Source organism: Notolepis coatsorum, assembly GCF_963971535.1.
Source record: "Notolepis coatsorum genome assembly, chromosome: 10".
Taxonomy (NCBI): domain Eukaryota; kingdom Metazoa; phylum Chordata; class Actinopteri; order Aulopiformes; family Paralepididae; genus Notolepis; species Notolepis coatsorum.
Genome location: NC_140174.1, coordinates 50760487 through 50777728, shown reverse-complemented (window position 1 = coordinate 50777728; position 17242 = coordinate 50760487). Strand labels below are relative to the sequence as shown.

Genomic DNA, 17242 nt, shown 5'->3' with positions numbered 1-17242 from the left:
TTGTACAGAGTCTGAGCATCTCGGAATAAATTAAAGAAAATTCAATTCACTCAATCCGATGCAAATTAGCCTTTTCGATAAGCGTATTGAAAAAAGGGATATACCGAAACAAGGCAGATCAGGCTATTCTCGTTCGCTTTGTCGCTTGGTTCGAGTCAAACCTTGAGACTAGCTCATTTGTATCATAAGCTGCCGGCGGGTTCCCCCCCCCCCCCATTTTTGTATTGGTTGAAATTCTTATTTTTTTTACAGATCACAAGATGAAATGATTGGATGTTTTGCAGTGAAGAAGGACAAGAGCATGAGGAGGAGGAGGAGGAGGAGGAAGAGAAGGAGGAGGAGGAAAAAGAGGAGGAGGAGGAAGAGGAGGAGGAGAGCAGTGGAGGAGGAAGAAGAGGAGGATGAGGAGGAGGAGAGCAGTGGAGGAGGAAGAAGGAGGAGGAATAGATGAATGAGGAGGAAGAAAAGGAGGAGGATGATAAGTAGAGCAGTGGAGGAGGAAGAAGAGGAGGAAGATAATGAGGAGGATGAGGACAGCAGTGGAAGAGGAGGAAGGATGAGAAGGAGGAGGGAGAGAAGGAGGAGGAGAGCAGTGGAGGAGGAAGAAGAGGAAGAGGAGGAAGAGAAGGAGGAGGAGAGCAGTGGAGGAGGAAGAAGGAGGAGGAAGAAGAGACGGAGGAGGAGGAAGAGACGGAGGAGGAGGAGGAGGAAAAGGAGGAGGAGGATGAGGAGAGCAGTGGAGCAGGAAGAAAAGGAGGTGGATGAGGAGGAAGGAGGATGAGGAGGAAAAGAAGGAGGAAAAGGAGGAGGATGAGGAGAGCAGTAAAGGAGGATGAGGAGAGCAGTGGAGGAGGAGGAGTGCAGTGGAGGGTGCTGTACCTGCTCTGGACACGGTAGCAGGGGTGGCGGTGCGGAGGTGGCTGATCTCAAACACCAGCCTCATGGTGGGGTTGCAAGGAATCCGTTCGTTACTGGCCAGGGTCAGAATCTAGGAGACACAGGAGGGTTCTTTAACACACCACTCCTCTTGGACAACCAGCAGAGTGGAGCCGGTTCCTTGTTTGTTTGCCGCTGCTTAACATAAAGTCTTAATTTGTATTTATTTATTTAATTGTATATATTTAATTTAAATGTTTAAAGACTTGTTCAAAAACAAGCATTTGCATTTGACTGCCTGAACGTCAGCCGCCACAATGACACACACACACACACACACACGGACAGACACACACACAAACAACTTTTTATGTCTAAACATGAAACATCTCTGAGTCTTCTTTAATCTCTGGTAATCTCTTAAGAAAAGCACTCATGTTAACTGATAATGATCTATCTATTATTTATAATTAATTTCACACATTTTAAGAATGGGTAGAATAACATTAAAGCATAAGGCAGGGACAAGTCAAACTTAATAATTTAAAACGGTGAATGGTGCACTACCTATGTGTACCAGTACATACATCACAAACAGTCAAGAGACAGAAACAATAAGAATGCTGTCACATATTCAGAGACTTTTCAGTTACATTATGCACTCGATTGACAACCAGGTTGGAACAATAAAATCCCTCAGGTAGCATGGTAACATGCAATACCGCACGCACGACTAGAGCTGCCGCGATTACCGCATTACCGCGGTATCGCTGTTACATCACGCCCACCGCAGAGTTAGGCTGAATACCGCATCATCGCTGTTTTTTATAATAATAATAAAGTACCCTGTTCTCGTTGGGCTTGCGGCTCTGCAGATATACCCTACTCCTCTGTCGAGGTTCCAAGCGACCCTATTGGGTACCAGAAAAGTCATGTGAAACACTGCAGACCACTGATTGGTCAGAAGAGAGACGCGTCACACGTTGGAGCGTCCTGCAGTGTGTTACCACCAATCGGCAAGCGCATATTAGTTTTTTACGTCCTGAATGTCAGCCATTGATCAGAGCTCACAACACGGCTAATAACGTTAGCTGAGCTTAGCTCCCCACCGGACTGGATTACCATCGGTCCTCAGGAGTACTAAACGAGGCATAATGATTTTACTGCAACGAATGTTATAATAAAAGCCCTTCGTTCTATACACTTGTCTGATTGAAAACTTTATTAACAGACCGCAGAATGGGACAACTCAGCACGCTCTGAGCAAAGAAAGGAACTGAGATATGAATTGAGTAATGCTTGCCTTGCTATGGTCCGGTAAATACGCTGATCTACGTGTAACTATATAACGTTAATGCCACAAAACGAATGCCTTTATTATAAAGTAACTTTATAATAATAAGAAGAAGAAGAAAGGGTTGGGGGGGGTAACCGCCGGGCGCTACCACCCCTGCCCGCGACACCGAGTGAACGGCACACGACCAGAGGGGAAACTTCGAATCCGTGTTTCACTTTCAATAACGAATGCGTGCTTGCCGAATCCCAAACAATATTCATGCTGCAAAGTCATCCTCTAAAGATAGACATTTAGACTAGAGGCAGGCTATATGCTATAAAGAGTAGACTACTACTAAAAAAAAAAGAAAAATGCATTCAAACTTTTTTTTGTGTGTGTGTGTGTGTGTGCGGTAATAACCGCGGCGGTAGGAAATATTTCGCAAATTTGTGCAGTAAGCAAAACATCAATACCGCGGCAGCTCTACGCACGACACACACAAACACACACACACACACACACACACACACACACTGCCACTTTACAAACTCACTGCCATTTTACTTTACTACCATTATTTTAGTTTACATTATATTAGTTTTACTGCCATATCTATCATCTCACTGCAACTTTACTGCCATTATTGTATTCTACTGCCATTATTTATTAGTTATACTTACTGTGTATGTATGTACCACTGCTGCTAAAAAAAAGATTTGCACTAAGTTCTCTTTTACCTCCTATATTTATTTCAATCATGTCAAATTTCCCTCGGGATGATTAAAGTATTTCTATTATATTCTATTACTATATTCTATAAAAAAATTTAGCCACTGTTTATACTGTATATATAGTCATGTATAGTGTGTGTACATCCTACATCGTGTCCCATATGTTACTTATGTTTATATTCGATCTTTTTTTATATACACCATGGGAAGGGGGAAATGCTATTTCATTTCTCTGTATGTCTTGCACATTGTGAGAAGCGACAATAAAGCTGACTTTGACTTTGACACACACGCACGCACACACACACACACACACACACACACACACACACACACACACACACACACACACACACACACACACACACACACACACACACACACACACACACACACACACACACACACACACACACACACACACACACACACACACACACACACACACACACACACACACACACACACACACACACACACACACACACACACACACACACACACACACACACACACACAAACCTTATTGTCATCCATGACAGTGTTGAGGGACTCGATCCACATGGGGTCAATGTCTCCATCCAGTACAATCCACTTGGGTCCATTGTGGCTGATGTTAGCCAGGTCACGCATTATACTGGAGAACAGCCCTGAGACAAATAAATCACACGGGTGGTTCAAAAACCTGCAGATATACAATAGTCAGAAGCCCTCCTCCGATCATTAATTAAAAGGGGAAATAAAAATCATTATTTTGTGTCAGAGTTGACCATTCTGTCTATGCTTGACTATGTAAGGGAGCGTCGCAAACAGGCATCGCTCCGTTTTTAGGAGTCACAAACCAAAAAGGTTGAGTACAGGGTTGATTTGATGATCAGACATAATGGGTATGTGTTATATGCATATGAATATTCCAATACTTTTCAGGATATTCCATCTGTGAGCTGGCGCACCTAAACAGCATATTCTATCCATAATAGCTGGGATAAGCTCACATCCCGACTATGAGAAATCTGTATTATGATCTAGGAATGTACCAATACCGATACTGGTAAAACCAAAAGGTTAATAACTCTCTCTAATTGAGAAAAATATATTATATCTCAATATTTTTTGTCCAATGACCTCCAAGACTATACTGTTAAAAGTAATGGATCAGATCGGAACTTGGTATCGGTTGATACCCAAAACCCAGGTATCGCTATCAGGACTGAAAAAGTTGGATAGGTGCATCCCTAATATGACCACAGGGATATGATCACAGGGTTATGCCGACGTTAGCTGGGATACTGGCATGTAAATGTATATTGTGGTCTCTGTACGTTTGGTTTTCCATGGTAATGCTCACAATATTCCATATAGATATTAAAATACATATATAAACACATAATTTCATCTATGACTTTAAACGAGATATTAGCTATAGCAGGGGTGGCCAACCCGCGAGCCACATGCGGCTCTTTGCCCGTCAATGTGCAGCTCTTCCATCCATAAAAAAAAAGTTATTATTATTATTTACTTTTATTTTTATTTTTTATTTTTATTTTTTTGTCACTCATTCCATAAGGACGTAGAATAAACATTTACAATTTTTCTTTTAAATGGTCCATTTGCATGTTCTTGGTATCTGAATCTAGGGACATATATCAGTGTCAGAAATAGTGTGTCTGTTACTAGGCTTGAGTCAATTGTAATGAACCAAATGAGAATATCAATTATATTAAAAAATAAATAAAAAATCTTTGACTGTGAATAACACCATGCTAAAATGTACCAGACCTGAAAAATCTAAGCCAATGAATAAAGGGAAGATGATTAAACAGAAGGTTTTGTAGATACAGTACTGAATTCTGCCATATTTTTTATAATGTCAATTTCTCCACCATTTTTCATCTTTCAAAATAAGAGAAATAAAAAAGTAAATCCAGAAGTCAGATGATTGACAGGGGCTGGTGTGAGCTGGGTAGGGTAGTTTTTCGAAATTCGAAAGCCCTGAGTCTCTTCCTTCAAAAGACTATACTCACTTTTGGCTGTGCCACTTCCTTCTGTCAATATGCGCCGGGTTCCGACTCAATGCCCTGAGATTTCTATAATCTTATATTTCACTAATAACAGTTAAAATCATTGGTAAACAAACGTAATGCTGAAAATATACACTTTTACTGTATATCTCGGGCTTAAGAGGTTAACCCTGTGAGGCCCAAATTAAAAAGACATTAGCAACTTCAGAGGCCAGAGGGTGGGACATATAAACACATTTACTATCAAATAGCATTGTGAGGCTGAACAACAGGACCAATTGACTATACATGTGCTTACAATTTTTTAAATAAACATTCTTTTTTTAAATGGCTAAAAGTGATTTTGTAATTTTGCAACCGTGGGTCTCACAGGGTACTTTTAACCCTGTGAGGCCCAAATAAAAGACATTAGCAACTTCAGAGGCCAGAGGGTGAGACCTATAAACACATGAAGGGTGCCGTGACTGAAAAAAAGGTTGAGAAACGCTGGTATATGGTGTGGCTCTTTGTGGTACCACAGTAATTTTTGTGGCTGTTAGTCTCTGACTGGTTGGCCACCGCTGAGCTATAGTATCCTATAGCTATAGTAGCTATAGTATCCAGAATATATGTCCACTCAATTGACCATACTCACATGGTGGCCATTTTGCTCTTATGTCATGGCAAAATGGCAAAAATGGGATACCAAGAAACACGTCATCTAACATGCCAGAAACACATATAACATGCCATAAACACATCTAACCTGCAAGAAACACATCTAACATGCCAGAAACACATCTAACCTGCCAGAAACACATCTAACCTGCAAGAAACACATCTAACATGCCAGAAACACATCTAACCTGCCAGAAACACATCTAACCTGCCAGAAACACATCTAACCTGCCAGAAACACATCTAACCTGCAAGAAACACATGTAACATGCCAGAAACACATCTAACCTGCCAGAAACACATCTAACCTGCAAGAAACACATGTAACATGCCAGAAACACATCTAACCTGCCAGAAACACATCGAACATGCCAGAAACACATCTAACCTGCCAGAAACACATCTAACCTGCCAGAAACACATCTAACATGCCAGAAATCAAAGCAAAGTGAGTTGATTTGCTGCATTTTTACACATTTCAAGGAATCCCAACCTTGTTGAACGTGACATGAGAAATAAATGGCCACCGTGTGAACATGGTAAATGTCGCACCGGCTTCCAGAAGTTTATTTTCTGAGCCACTAATTACCATCCTTCCATTCTCTGGTCGCCGGGTTGATGATGCCAAAGAGCTCGTCGTTGGTCACGGCCTTGGGGTTGAGGTCCGCCCACACCGGCCGGCGCTTCATGTTCTGGTAGGTTCTCTGGAGAGACCGCATCACTTGGCTCTTCCCCGTGCCCGCGTTACCCACCACAAACACCGAGTGGCGCACCGCCAACAACTCCTCCAGCTGCACCACCTGGCAGACGGCACACACAGAGAGAGAGAGAGAGAAAGAGGGGATGGGAGGAGGGACAGTGATGTACCTGAACGCGTTCAATGAACGATCGTTCATGAACTCGTTCATATTTCGGGCGAACATGAACTGAACGTACTGTATTTCCGCTAGATGAACGTAATTGTGAACGAATTCATTCACGGCGCTCGCTCTATCACAGTATAACTTTGTTAAAAAGTGTGGCAGATTTGGGACGGGCGCACGGGCACACACACACACCGTTTCGGTGTGTGCGTGTTGCACGCGTAGAGAGAGACTCGTTACATGCGACGCGGGCTGCCCCTTCAAGGCAATGGTAGGGGAAACACTGATAAATAATCACAGTGTGATGGAAATGCCAGTAGTCTGATTGCTGTCTGTGGTTCTATATGGGTTGTGGCAATAATCTTGACAAAGAATAGCTTGCAGCAACGTATTGAAAAAATAACTATAAACAAGTTCATTTTTGAAACCATGAACTTTAGTTCAAAATTTTGAATCATGAACTATGAACTGAACTAGTTCATTTTAAAATGTGTGAACTGTGAACTGAACTAGTTCATGTAAAAAGTGAACTTTTCCAACACGGTGGAGGGAGAGAGATTACAGGGTATTTTGTATTGTACATTGTTTACATTATTTTACGAGGCATAACCCTGTATCCCTCTGTATTATATGTCTCACGCCTCATATTCAGTGGTATGCACTGTAGTGATGTTAGTATGATAGTATGCCGAATGCTAGGGTGTATTCCGATGCACTGCAATGCAGCACAGCAGCTTAGCACACTGTTCACAGACCACACTACGAGAGCAAGGGCAGGAGCCGTGACTCCACTCCTCTCACAAACAGGGGAGGACGGAGGCAGAGGCAGAGGCACACCCTGTCTGCATTCTGCTTCCATCAATTTGGGACCATTAGATTCACATTAGCTCGCTAATAGCAGGCACATGTTAATGTCTGACAGACAGCGGAAAATAGATTGCAGTGTCATTTTATTCAGGTAAGTGAAACGGCATAAATGTGGGGGGGGGGGGGCATGTCTGTGTGTGTGTGTGTGTGTGTGTGTGTGTGTGTGTGTGTGTGTGTGTGTGTGTGTGTGTGTGTGTGTGTGTGTGTGTGTGTGTGTGTGTGTGTGTGTGTGTGTGTGTGTGTGTGTGTGTGTGTGTGTGTGTGTGTGCATGAGACAATGTCTGAGTGACTGGATGAGACTATGACTGTGAAAAAAAGAAAAGAGAGAGAGAGAGAGATAGAGAGAGATAGAGAGAGAGGGAGAGGGAGCGAGATGGAGAGAGATGGAGAGAGGGAGAGAGAGAAAGGGAAAGAGAGAGAGAGAGGGAGAGAGAGAGGGAGAGAGAGAGAGAGAGGGAGAGAGAAAGGGAGAGAGAGCAAAGGAGAGAGAGTGAAGGAGAGAATGGGAAAGAGAGATTTCCTGTCCTTTACCAGTCAAACACACAGATGTCATGCTTAATCAATGCCATCGACTTGGCTCCCCGCGGCTCTCCTCCTGATCCATTCAGTGCTGAGTGCCGGGCGGCTTCAGCCTCTCGCTCAAAGGCCCCAGCTGATTACTGCTTTGATGTTGGGGGGGTCGGGGGTGGTAGTGGGCGAACAGTACCCCAGGCTAACACTAAAGGTATTGCAATCTCTCTCTCTCACCACTCTTGCTTCCCACCGTTCGCCTACTCTACCAACAATGTAATCCTTCAGCCCAGAAAAGGGATTCCCGCTATAGGGAGCTCTCTTACGCAGGGTAGTTGATTCCCAACCTACTCGTTTTTCTACAACGTTTTTTTTTCTTCACACAAGATCCCCCCCCCCCCCCCCCCCCATCAGGAATTGCATTTCTTTGCAGTGTAAAAAATAGAAAAGGGAGTGACGCCCCCACACACACACACACACACACACACACACACACACACACACACACACACACACACACACACACACACACACACACACACACACACACACACACACACACACACACACACACACACACACACACACACACACACACACACACACACACACACACACACACACACACAGACACACACACAGTGGATGGCTGCTATTGACCCGTCTGCCATTCTCTCTCTCCATCTCCTCTCCCCTTCTCCTCCTTGTTTATTTCCATGGCCGTCTCACACAATGGCAGGGTTAAGTGGCACGGGTGCAGCGCCAAGCCTCCACTGATGGAGTGTTATTATGTGGTTCCTGTGTCTGTTTGACCTGAGGCGGACTGCCCTTATTTCCCCCTGGCCCCACCGCTCCTCTGTCTTTGACATATAAACCGCTATCTAACATGTTGCGTGCCTTGAATCTGTGTGTGTGACGTGTGTGTTAGTGTGTGTGTTAGTGTTTGTGTGTGTGCGATCTAATGACTAGAATTAGGCCAGGAGCTCTCTGGCACCTGAGCTGCTGTTGTAGAGCTACATTGGGGCTTCTACTCTTATTTGGCCGATTCATCCAACGCCAGCAGACTTATCTGACACTAATGTCTATTTCCCAGTGAAACGGTGTGAACAGGGTGAATCTCTTTTGGAGAGGGGAGGGCAATAAATCTAAAGCGAAGTTCTACAACTGTAATATCGGCCTAAAATGGTTAACGATGAAGATCCATTTGGGAGCGTCGCCTCTGGTTCTGCGACAGTCACAGGAGGTGTTGATTATCTTCTTCTAGCTTCCAGCCTCGGCTTTAGAGAGTCCTGCGAGGCTCAAGTTAGAGAGAGTCCTCGAGTTCAAATCAAAAGTCAATTCAATAACCGGCGACCAGGGGTGTAAAGTACTTGAGTAATTGTACTTCGTTACAATACTTAAGTACTGTTTTTGGGGATTTGTACTTTACTCAAGTATTATTAGGTTTGTATACTTGTACTTTTACTCAATTACATTTCAGAGAAAGAAAACATACTCCTTACATTTACAATGCAGACCTAGTACAAAGTACAAATCTCGCAGGTCCAACCATTTTAATTAGTATATTTGTTTCTCTGGCCGAACGAACGTTAATGTTATTAATCCTGTGGCCAAACAGCCAATCAAATCCCCATCAATGGAAAATGAACCCGCCCATACCCATGCTGATTGGTTCTTGTGCAAGACTAGAAAGCGGGGATCTTTGATTAAACACCTGCTATCAGAAGAATAGACAGTCAGAGTGACAAGCTACAGAAGATGGCCACAAACGATAGTACGAGTGATGAAGAGGACGAAACGGAACCTTTCATTGCCATAACTTTTTAGTACATAAGTACATTTAAAAGTAGAAACTTTTTGACTTTACTCAAGTGTGTTTTTAGCCAGATAATCTGACTTGTACTTGAGTAAGATTTTGAGACGGTACCCATACTTTCACTTAAGTATAATTTCTGGGTACTTTTTACACCCCTGCCGGCGTCACAGAAGCCGTAGATGAAGCCCTCGGAAAGGGATGTTTTTGTTTTGTTTTGATTTGGCATCACGCTCACCTTGAGCACGAAGTTGTCCTCGGCCTGTAGTTTCAGGTCGAGCACGGACTCCCGGACGCGCCCCTCGAACTCTCTGTCTCTCTTCCGGGGGACGTCGAGGGCGGGGAACAGGTCTCCTATCAGTCCCATGAAGATCGGCACGTCGTCGGTCACAATCTTGGGGACGTTGAAGTCCCGCAGGGCTCTCATCAGCACCTGGTCCTCTGCTCGCTCCGGGTCTCCTCTCTTCAGGGAACCGGCCACCACCAGCACCGACTTAATGGCTCGGAGGCCCCAGTCGTAGTGGTCCTACGAACCAGAGAGGACAGCGTGAGGACAGCGTTAACTGAGGACATACATAATGTGAGGAGAATAAAGAGGGGGGATAATAGTAAATCACTGCAACAACAAAAAACATCCAAAACATTTTTATTTATTTTTTCAAGGTTTGATTGTAGGGACTGACAGCTATGCACTGTGGCAGACAAAAGCATGTAGCCAGTCTGCACAAGAACAGGACACAATACATTTATTAAAATATCCATTCCTCTATAATAAACGGCCATTTACAGGAGCAGTCTGTTCATTATCATTTGATTTCAATGTATTGCTCCATGATGGCAAACTCGCAATGAAACTGTGGCAACAACTTTGTGAAACCCAAAGAAATATCATTGTAAGGTGATATTTAAGATGCTCATTCCATTAGAGAAAGAATGTTGCTTCATAAAACTGCCATAAAACGAAAGCACTTCTGCAATGACAGTTATACAGGCCTGTGATCGCGGGACATTCATTCATAATTGAAGGGTCATAAAAACCCTAACTTGAGACCGTGGACTTTGTCTGACCATTACTCTGAGGCAGGAATGACTTTATTCATAATTGAAACAGTTGTACAATATCTAGACAAAACGATTTTATGAGTATAATTAAGTAATGTTTCGATGGGCTATAAAGAAATAGAGTCCATACACATGACATCCTACTTCTCAGTCATGTAACACTAATTTAAACCCTAGTTCTCAGTCATGTAACACTACTGTTGTAAACCCTACTTCTCAGTCATGTAACACTACTGTAAACCCTACTTCTCAGTCTTGTAACACTACTGTTGTAAACCCTACTTCTCAGTCTTGTAACACTACTGTAAACCATACTTCTCAGTCTTGTAACACTACTGTAAACCCTACTTCTCAGTCATGTAACACTACTGTAAACCCTACTTCTCAGTCATGTAACACTACTTTAAACCCTACTTCTCAGTCATATAAACGAAGGTTATCCTATAACCCTAGTTATATGAATACTGGCGGAGCGTCTCGCTCTCATTGCCTGGACTACTGCAACAGGGTCCTGTCCGGGGTCCCAAGCAAAAACCTGGACAGGCTCCAGTATGTTCAAAACTCAGCTGCCAGGGTTCTAACCTGCACCAAACCCTGGCAGCACATCACCCCCACCCTCATCCACCTCCACTGGCTCCCCATCGAATCCTGCATCACCTACAAAACCCTCCTGCTCACCTACAAATCCCTGCGATCCACGGACACTGGTCAGCTCTCCATCCCCCGAACCAGACTGCGGACCTTCGGGGACAGAGCTTTCAGTGTGGCAGCTCCCACCCTCTGGAACTCCCTCCCCGCAGAACTCCGCACCGCCCCAACTCTGGACTCATTAAAAAAACTGCTCAAAACCCACCTCTTCAACTCGGCGTTTAACCCCTAATCTCTCACTTTATATGTATATGTATATGTTGTGTCTGTCCACTGTCTGTTACTTTGTTATTCCCCCCCCCCATATGTAAAGCGACCTTGGATCTCTTGAAAGGCGCTATATAAAATGAAGTTATTATTATTATTATTATTATATCATCTCTCCATGCACATATTGTGCACGGGAAGAAGTTGACACATGCACGTCACTTGCACGTGACCACGCCTACTCCCGTGTGTCCCTACAAAACACAGGAAGTGGTCACGTTTACACCCTTCCAAGTCTGAATTCCATGCGTGAAAAACATCCAAGGGTCCTCAGGGCGCTGAAGAGCGAGACAGTCCGCCAGCATTCATATAACTAGGGTTATAGGATAACCTTCGTTATATTGATTGATTGATTGATTGAAAACTTTATTAACAGATTGCAGAATGGGTACAATACAGTACAGCTCAATACACACAATTGTTAAGGGGATGCAGACCAGAGAAAGACTTTCGTCTTGTTTACATCAGGGTATTGACCATATCAAATATTACATCTGGCTCACGTCTCGCTCTGCCATTGAGATCAAAAGGGGGCAGAGCGGACACGTGGCCACGTCAAATGCACCCCCTGAGGGCCCATAAGCCCCTGACCAGGGGGGAGGGGAGTCCCGTCCACCCGCCCGTCCTAACGAGGGGGGGGAGGCAGTCAACTACAACCAATGTGCGAAAAAGGGACCAGTCACCCTAGAATGCACAGTGCAAGCGGAACCGCGTGTGACAGAGCACTCCGCGGTCCACACCCACACACACCTGCTAGCCCACCTGATGGCGGGGTGCAGGAGAGGTCCCGGCCCTCAGGACTGCCTGGGAGACAGAGCCCCCAGTCATGTCCATGAGGTAAAACCTAACAAAAAGACCCGGGGAGGACCAGGAGGCCAGGACGGAACCTCCCGAGTGCGCCTCGCCGCCGCTCTGAGAGGGTTGCCCTCATAGACCTTGAGCTTAGAAGCCCAAGTACTCCACCTGTTGACTGGGAAGAGGAGTACTCTTCTTCCAGTTCACAACAAAACCCAGGCTGGTGAGGTGTTCCACCACCTGCCTGGTATGAGACCTGGCGATCTCCTCTGACCGGATGAGGACCAGAATGTCTAGGGTAGAATAAAATTCGTATCCCCTGATGACGCAGAGGTCCCAGCGCGGTCTCCACGCACTTGGTGAAGGTGCGAGGAGCCAGAGAGTAGCCGGCAGCCTCTGGTACTCGTACGCTATTCCCTGAAACAGGAAGCGTAGGTATTTCTTGTGAGGAGGGAAGATCGGGATGTGAAAATACGCATCCTTCAGGTCTATGGAGGTGAACCAGTCTCCCACTCTGCCAGCGCATAACAGGTGTTTGACGGTCAACATTCTGAACCTTTTCGCCACAATCAACCGATTGAACGCGGACAGGTCCAGTATGGGTCTGACACCCCCCGATTTCTCGGGCACCAAAATATCGGGAGTAAACGCCACTCATCGCGTCCTCCGATGGGACCACGACGATGGCATGCTTCGCCGACAGAGAACGGATCTCGTCGGCCAGAGCTGTCACTGCCGCGGACTCTGACAATAGTCTGTATCAAACCCAAAAACGGAGGGTGAGGGTGTGCAAACTGTAACACAAGCCCCGCCCTCAGCGCTCTCTCCATCCACACTGACCTATGGCACTTCTGTAGCCATACGTGGTAAAAATCCCAAAGCGCCCTCACTGCCAACTGGCGCCGGCCCGCTAAGAATCCTAGATAGTTGGCCCGGTCCCTCGCCAACCGCGCGAGCAAGGTATCTCGCGGAGCCGGGATTTCGCACCCCGCCTCTACCAACGAGGCAATTGCACCCAAGGGGGGACCCACACGGGCGGAACGACAGTCCCCCGCTGCGCATTGTCCCGTTTTTGCACAGAAATTAACTTGGCCTGCTCTGCGGCTGGACATGCATGGTGTGTGGTCCTCACGCTATCCGATAGGGTGAGCCCCTACACACCGTAGCCCTGTAGTGATATTACTACCACCCAAATTACGTGTGCCTGACTCACTACCGCTGCTAGGATTGGAAGTCCGGACGGGGGAGGCACTAACGTAATACCCGGCCTGGTGAGGGCGGGGCTGGGGGAACCCACGCTGCGACCTCCTGGGCCTAGGGGTTCCCACTCTGGCAACATTTTTCCGTCGTCACATACAACACCAGGCTCACCAAATGCACAGCGTGTGGTGCGGGAGCCTCCTGACAGTACAGCATTCTCATAGACAGACCCAGGATGTCAGCCCCTGTCTTCATGAGAAGCGATATGTGGAGCCGCTTGCGCATCACTGGAAGAACGCGGCACGCAACCAGAGGGGACACAACAGAGCCCTGAATCCCCTAGTGTAGCGGGTGGGAATGAACGGAGAGCGTGCTAGACACAGCTAGATGGCGATGGTTACTCCTCGCGGAGGCGTGCTCATCTAATTCAGCCGATCCCTCGGCCACCGAGGGCTGTCGGCACCGTAATAGCCTGTTTCCAGGTAATCTCAGGATGGGGACACATGGCCACTGGTCGGGGGTCTCGCAGCAGCCGCTGGCGGGACCGTGCTCTCACCTCTGGCTGTGCGGTGTGGGGCGGCGTGGGGCCCCGGTCAAAGGCCGCCCGCGCCTCCGTTGACAAACCAAAAGTCCATCCACGGAGAGGGGGGCCCTGAGGAGGAGAATTCTCCTCTCCTCCTCCAGGGGAGACTGCTCCAACCACAGATATCTGTGAATAAGAGTCGACAGCATCCTAGCCCTCCCTGTGGTTATAGCTTGCGGCTGGGTCAAAAGCTGAATAACCTCAAAACCCGCGCGATGGTTTTGACATCGGCTGGCCCTAAGACACCATCACCCGACACCATTTTTGACAGAAAAGCAGCCAATATTATTAGTTGCTGCTAAATTCTGTACTGCGGCGATATAAGCCTCATCAGCCCACTCAGCCACCTTGGCGTCGGCTTCGGGGCGGGATACCGTTCTACCATGTCAGGGCAAAGGACTGATGCCACCTGCTTCTCTAAGCACGGCACACCTGTCCTGAGCCCCGTCATCAGACCGTCCACCCGTGTAAAGGGTAGACAAGCCTCAGCCAAACCCGCAACATTAAACACTGTTTGACCTTCAGTAATGTAATGGTTAAGCGGGGGGAAAGCTGGACACAGTCCCGGCGGGACACATGGGAGCGGCGTCCCCGAAGCAATAGAATTAGCAGTAGCTGCGCGCGCCATGATAATTGGAAAAACATTTAACAACGTTTCATGTTGACCACATTCATCCAAATACATAGCCCCCGCGCTATCACACCGCCCAGTCGTCTCACGGGACAACCAGCGGTAGTGAAAACGCTAGTACTAAGAATTGCCGATGACGGCCCTACCCGTGCGCGGCGTGGCTCGACCGCCAAACGCCGCGCAAAGTCCATCGGTCCACTGTCAGGAATCAAGGCAGTATAGGGTCGCCGTTCCGTCTGGACGCGCCGAAGAGGATCCGGGGGCTGGGGAAACTCTGGCGAAAGTCCAACATTCTTCAATTTCTCCCTTCGCTTCATAATAACGTTCCATATGAACAAGCTCACACGTGGAAAAAGATAAGGAAGGGTGTAAGCGTGACCACTTCCTGTGTTTTGTAGGGACACACGAAAGTAGGCGTGGTCACGTGCAAGTGACGTGCATGTGTCAACGTTTTCACGTGCACAATATGTGCATGGAGAGATGATATATCTCAATGGCAGAGCGAGACGCGAGCCAGATGTAATATAACATTACTGTTGTACACCTTAGTTCTCAGTCATGTAACACTACTCTTGCACACCCTATTTTTCAGTCTTGTAACACTACTGTAAACCCTACTTCTCAGTCATGTAACACTACTCTTGCACATCCTACTTCTCAGTCATGTAACACTACTGTAAACCCTACTTCTCAGTCATGTAACACTACTGTAAACCCTACTTCTCAGTCATGTAACACTTTGTGTGCATTCACCTAGATAAGGACAGTTTTTATGGGTCACACACCCAACCAAATAATTTTTTTTTATTTGTATTTTTTTTTTCTTATATTAAATCAGTGGCGGCGCCATACCCTTTCTAGGGGGGATAAAGCCCCCCTTTAAATGTTTTAGCCCCCCTACAAATATATGTTCTCCCCTTTACAGACATGCCCACTTTATGGTAATCCAAACAGTCTTAAATATAAATAAATTGGGTCTGACTGGTTAGACTGGACTAAGCTGAGACTATTGTGGCTCCAATAGGCCCAACCATATTCATGTGTGATGATGTTAGTCACCAATGCCATAGCAGCCATTTCAATGTAGTGAGTTTTTTTTAAACAAGACTTCACTATATAAAGGACCTATTGAGACGTCTAGGATAATCACAGCCTCATGAAACTTTACAACCACCATGCTGAGGTGTATTGAAAATAAGGGGATGGTTCTGAGCCATTTTCAGAACAGAAGTGCTCACTATCCATTCGCCAAAGAATATAATCCTTGCATCTCCAGATGTCAAAAGTCTTTGATACCAAATCACAGCATTCATTTTTCCAAGGTGTCTTCTGACGAAGACTTGTGTCTTAATGGAATATTTTAGATGGATTCTTTACCATGTTTGAGTTTTGCACCAAATCTCTGTAATAAATGGTATCAACCCAATAATTGCTGCAACATCTTATGAGACATAATTGTGCAATACGTAATGCCTATCACTAGGCATAGATGTCCCAAGCCTCTATATATACTCAGAACTTTAATCATTTGGATAGGCGAGATTCAAAACATGTTCATTGCATATTAATAAACAAATAGAATATTGAAATACAGTGTTGAGCTGCATCCCAAATGATTCCCTAGGGTCCCAACTTTCTAATGGTATATGGCCTTGATTTTGTATGTAGCCCCTACTGCTGACTTTGACCATGACCATGGAACCACTTTGAAAAAGTCTAAAGGCTTATAAGTGGTTAATGACCCCTTTAATGAGCTTTTATTTTTAATCATATTTAGCAAAAGAAAAGGTTGCTCACAGTCCAAGTTCTCATTAAAAACATGTCACTCCCGTGGGGGGCCTCCCCCCGGGCAACCCTAGAGGAAGCTGAGCCCCCCCTAAAGTTCAAACTCTGGTGACGCCCCTCCTCTAAATAGCTGTCAAAGTATATGAATGTGTGCAAGACAATTCCCGGCTTTCTGTGAGATTATGTGCATAATAAATCAGCATTGTTTTTTTGGTGAAGTGCCCCTGTGACAACTGGCCTGTCAGCTTAGTTGTCAGAGCAGAATATTTTATTTATACTGCACATGACTAAAAGTTTTCTTTTATAGACATTCGTTTACTGAACCTCAAAACATCAAAAACAAAACGGTTCAGTCTGTGTGGTCCTGATTTTAAATCATCTCAAATCTAAGTTAGTACATGTGCATCATTAAACAGAACGGCTCCCGCATTTGTTTTTCCTTTCAGGGACCATCTAATGGATCCAGTACCTGTTTGGAGAGCAACTCTTTACAGAGTGTGTAGAGGGTGAGGAATTTCCTGGCCAGGACTCGAGCCTTAAGGAAGCCTTCAGCCACCAGCATGATCTCACAGATCAGCTCGAAGTCTGGCACCACCATCGCACATGGTCTGTTGGAAACAAACATAGAGGACGCTTCAAAGTGAGTTCAACTATAGT

At 45.7% G+C, this 17242-nt stretch overlaps 1 protein-coding gene across 1 annotated transcript in view; it reads right to left on the bottom strand.

The window, feature by feature from the left end:
* dnah9 (dynein, axonemal, heavy chain 9) overlaps positions 1-17242 on the bottom strand; it is a gene marked incomplete at its 5' end in the record, with an annotated part of 366889 nt that overhangs the window by 229057 nt on the left and 120590 nt on the right. The window contains 5 exon segments of the mRNA XM_084323040.1: positions 880-988; positions 3406-3533; positions 6151-6361; positions 9853-10140; positions 17055-17193. Of these exon segments, the coding sequence (XP_084179166.1) occupies positions 880-988; positions 3406-3533; positions 6151-6361; positions 9853-10140; positions 17055-17193 (875 nt within the window).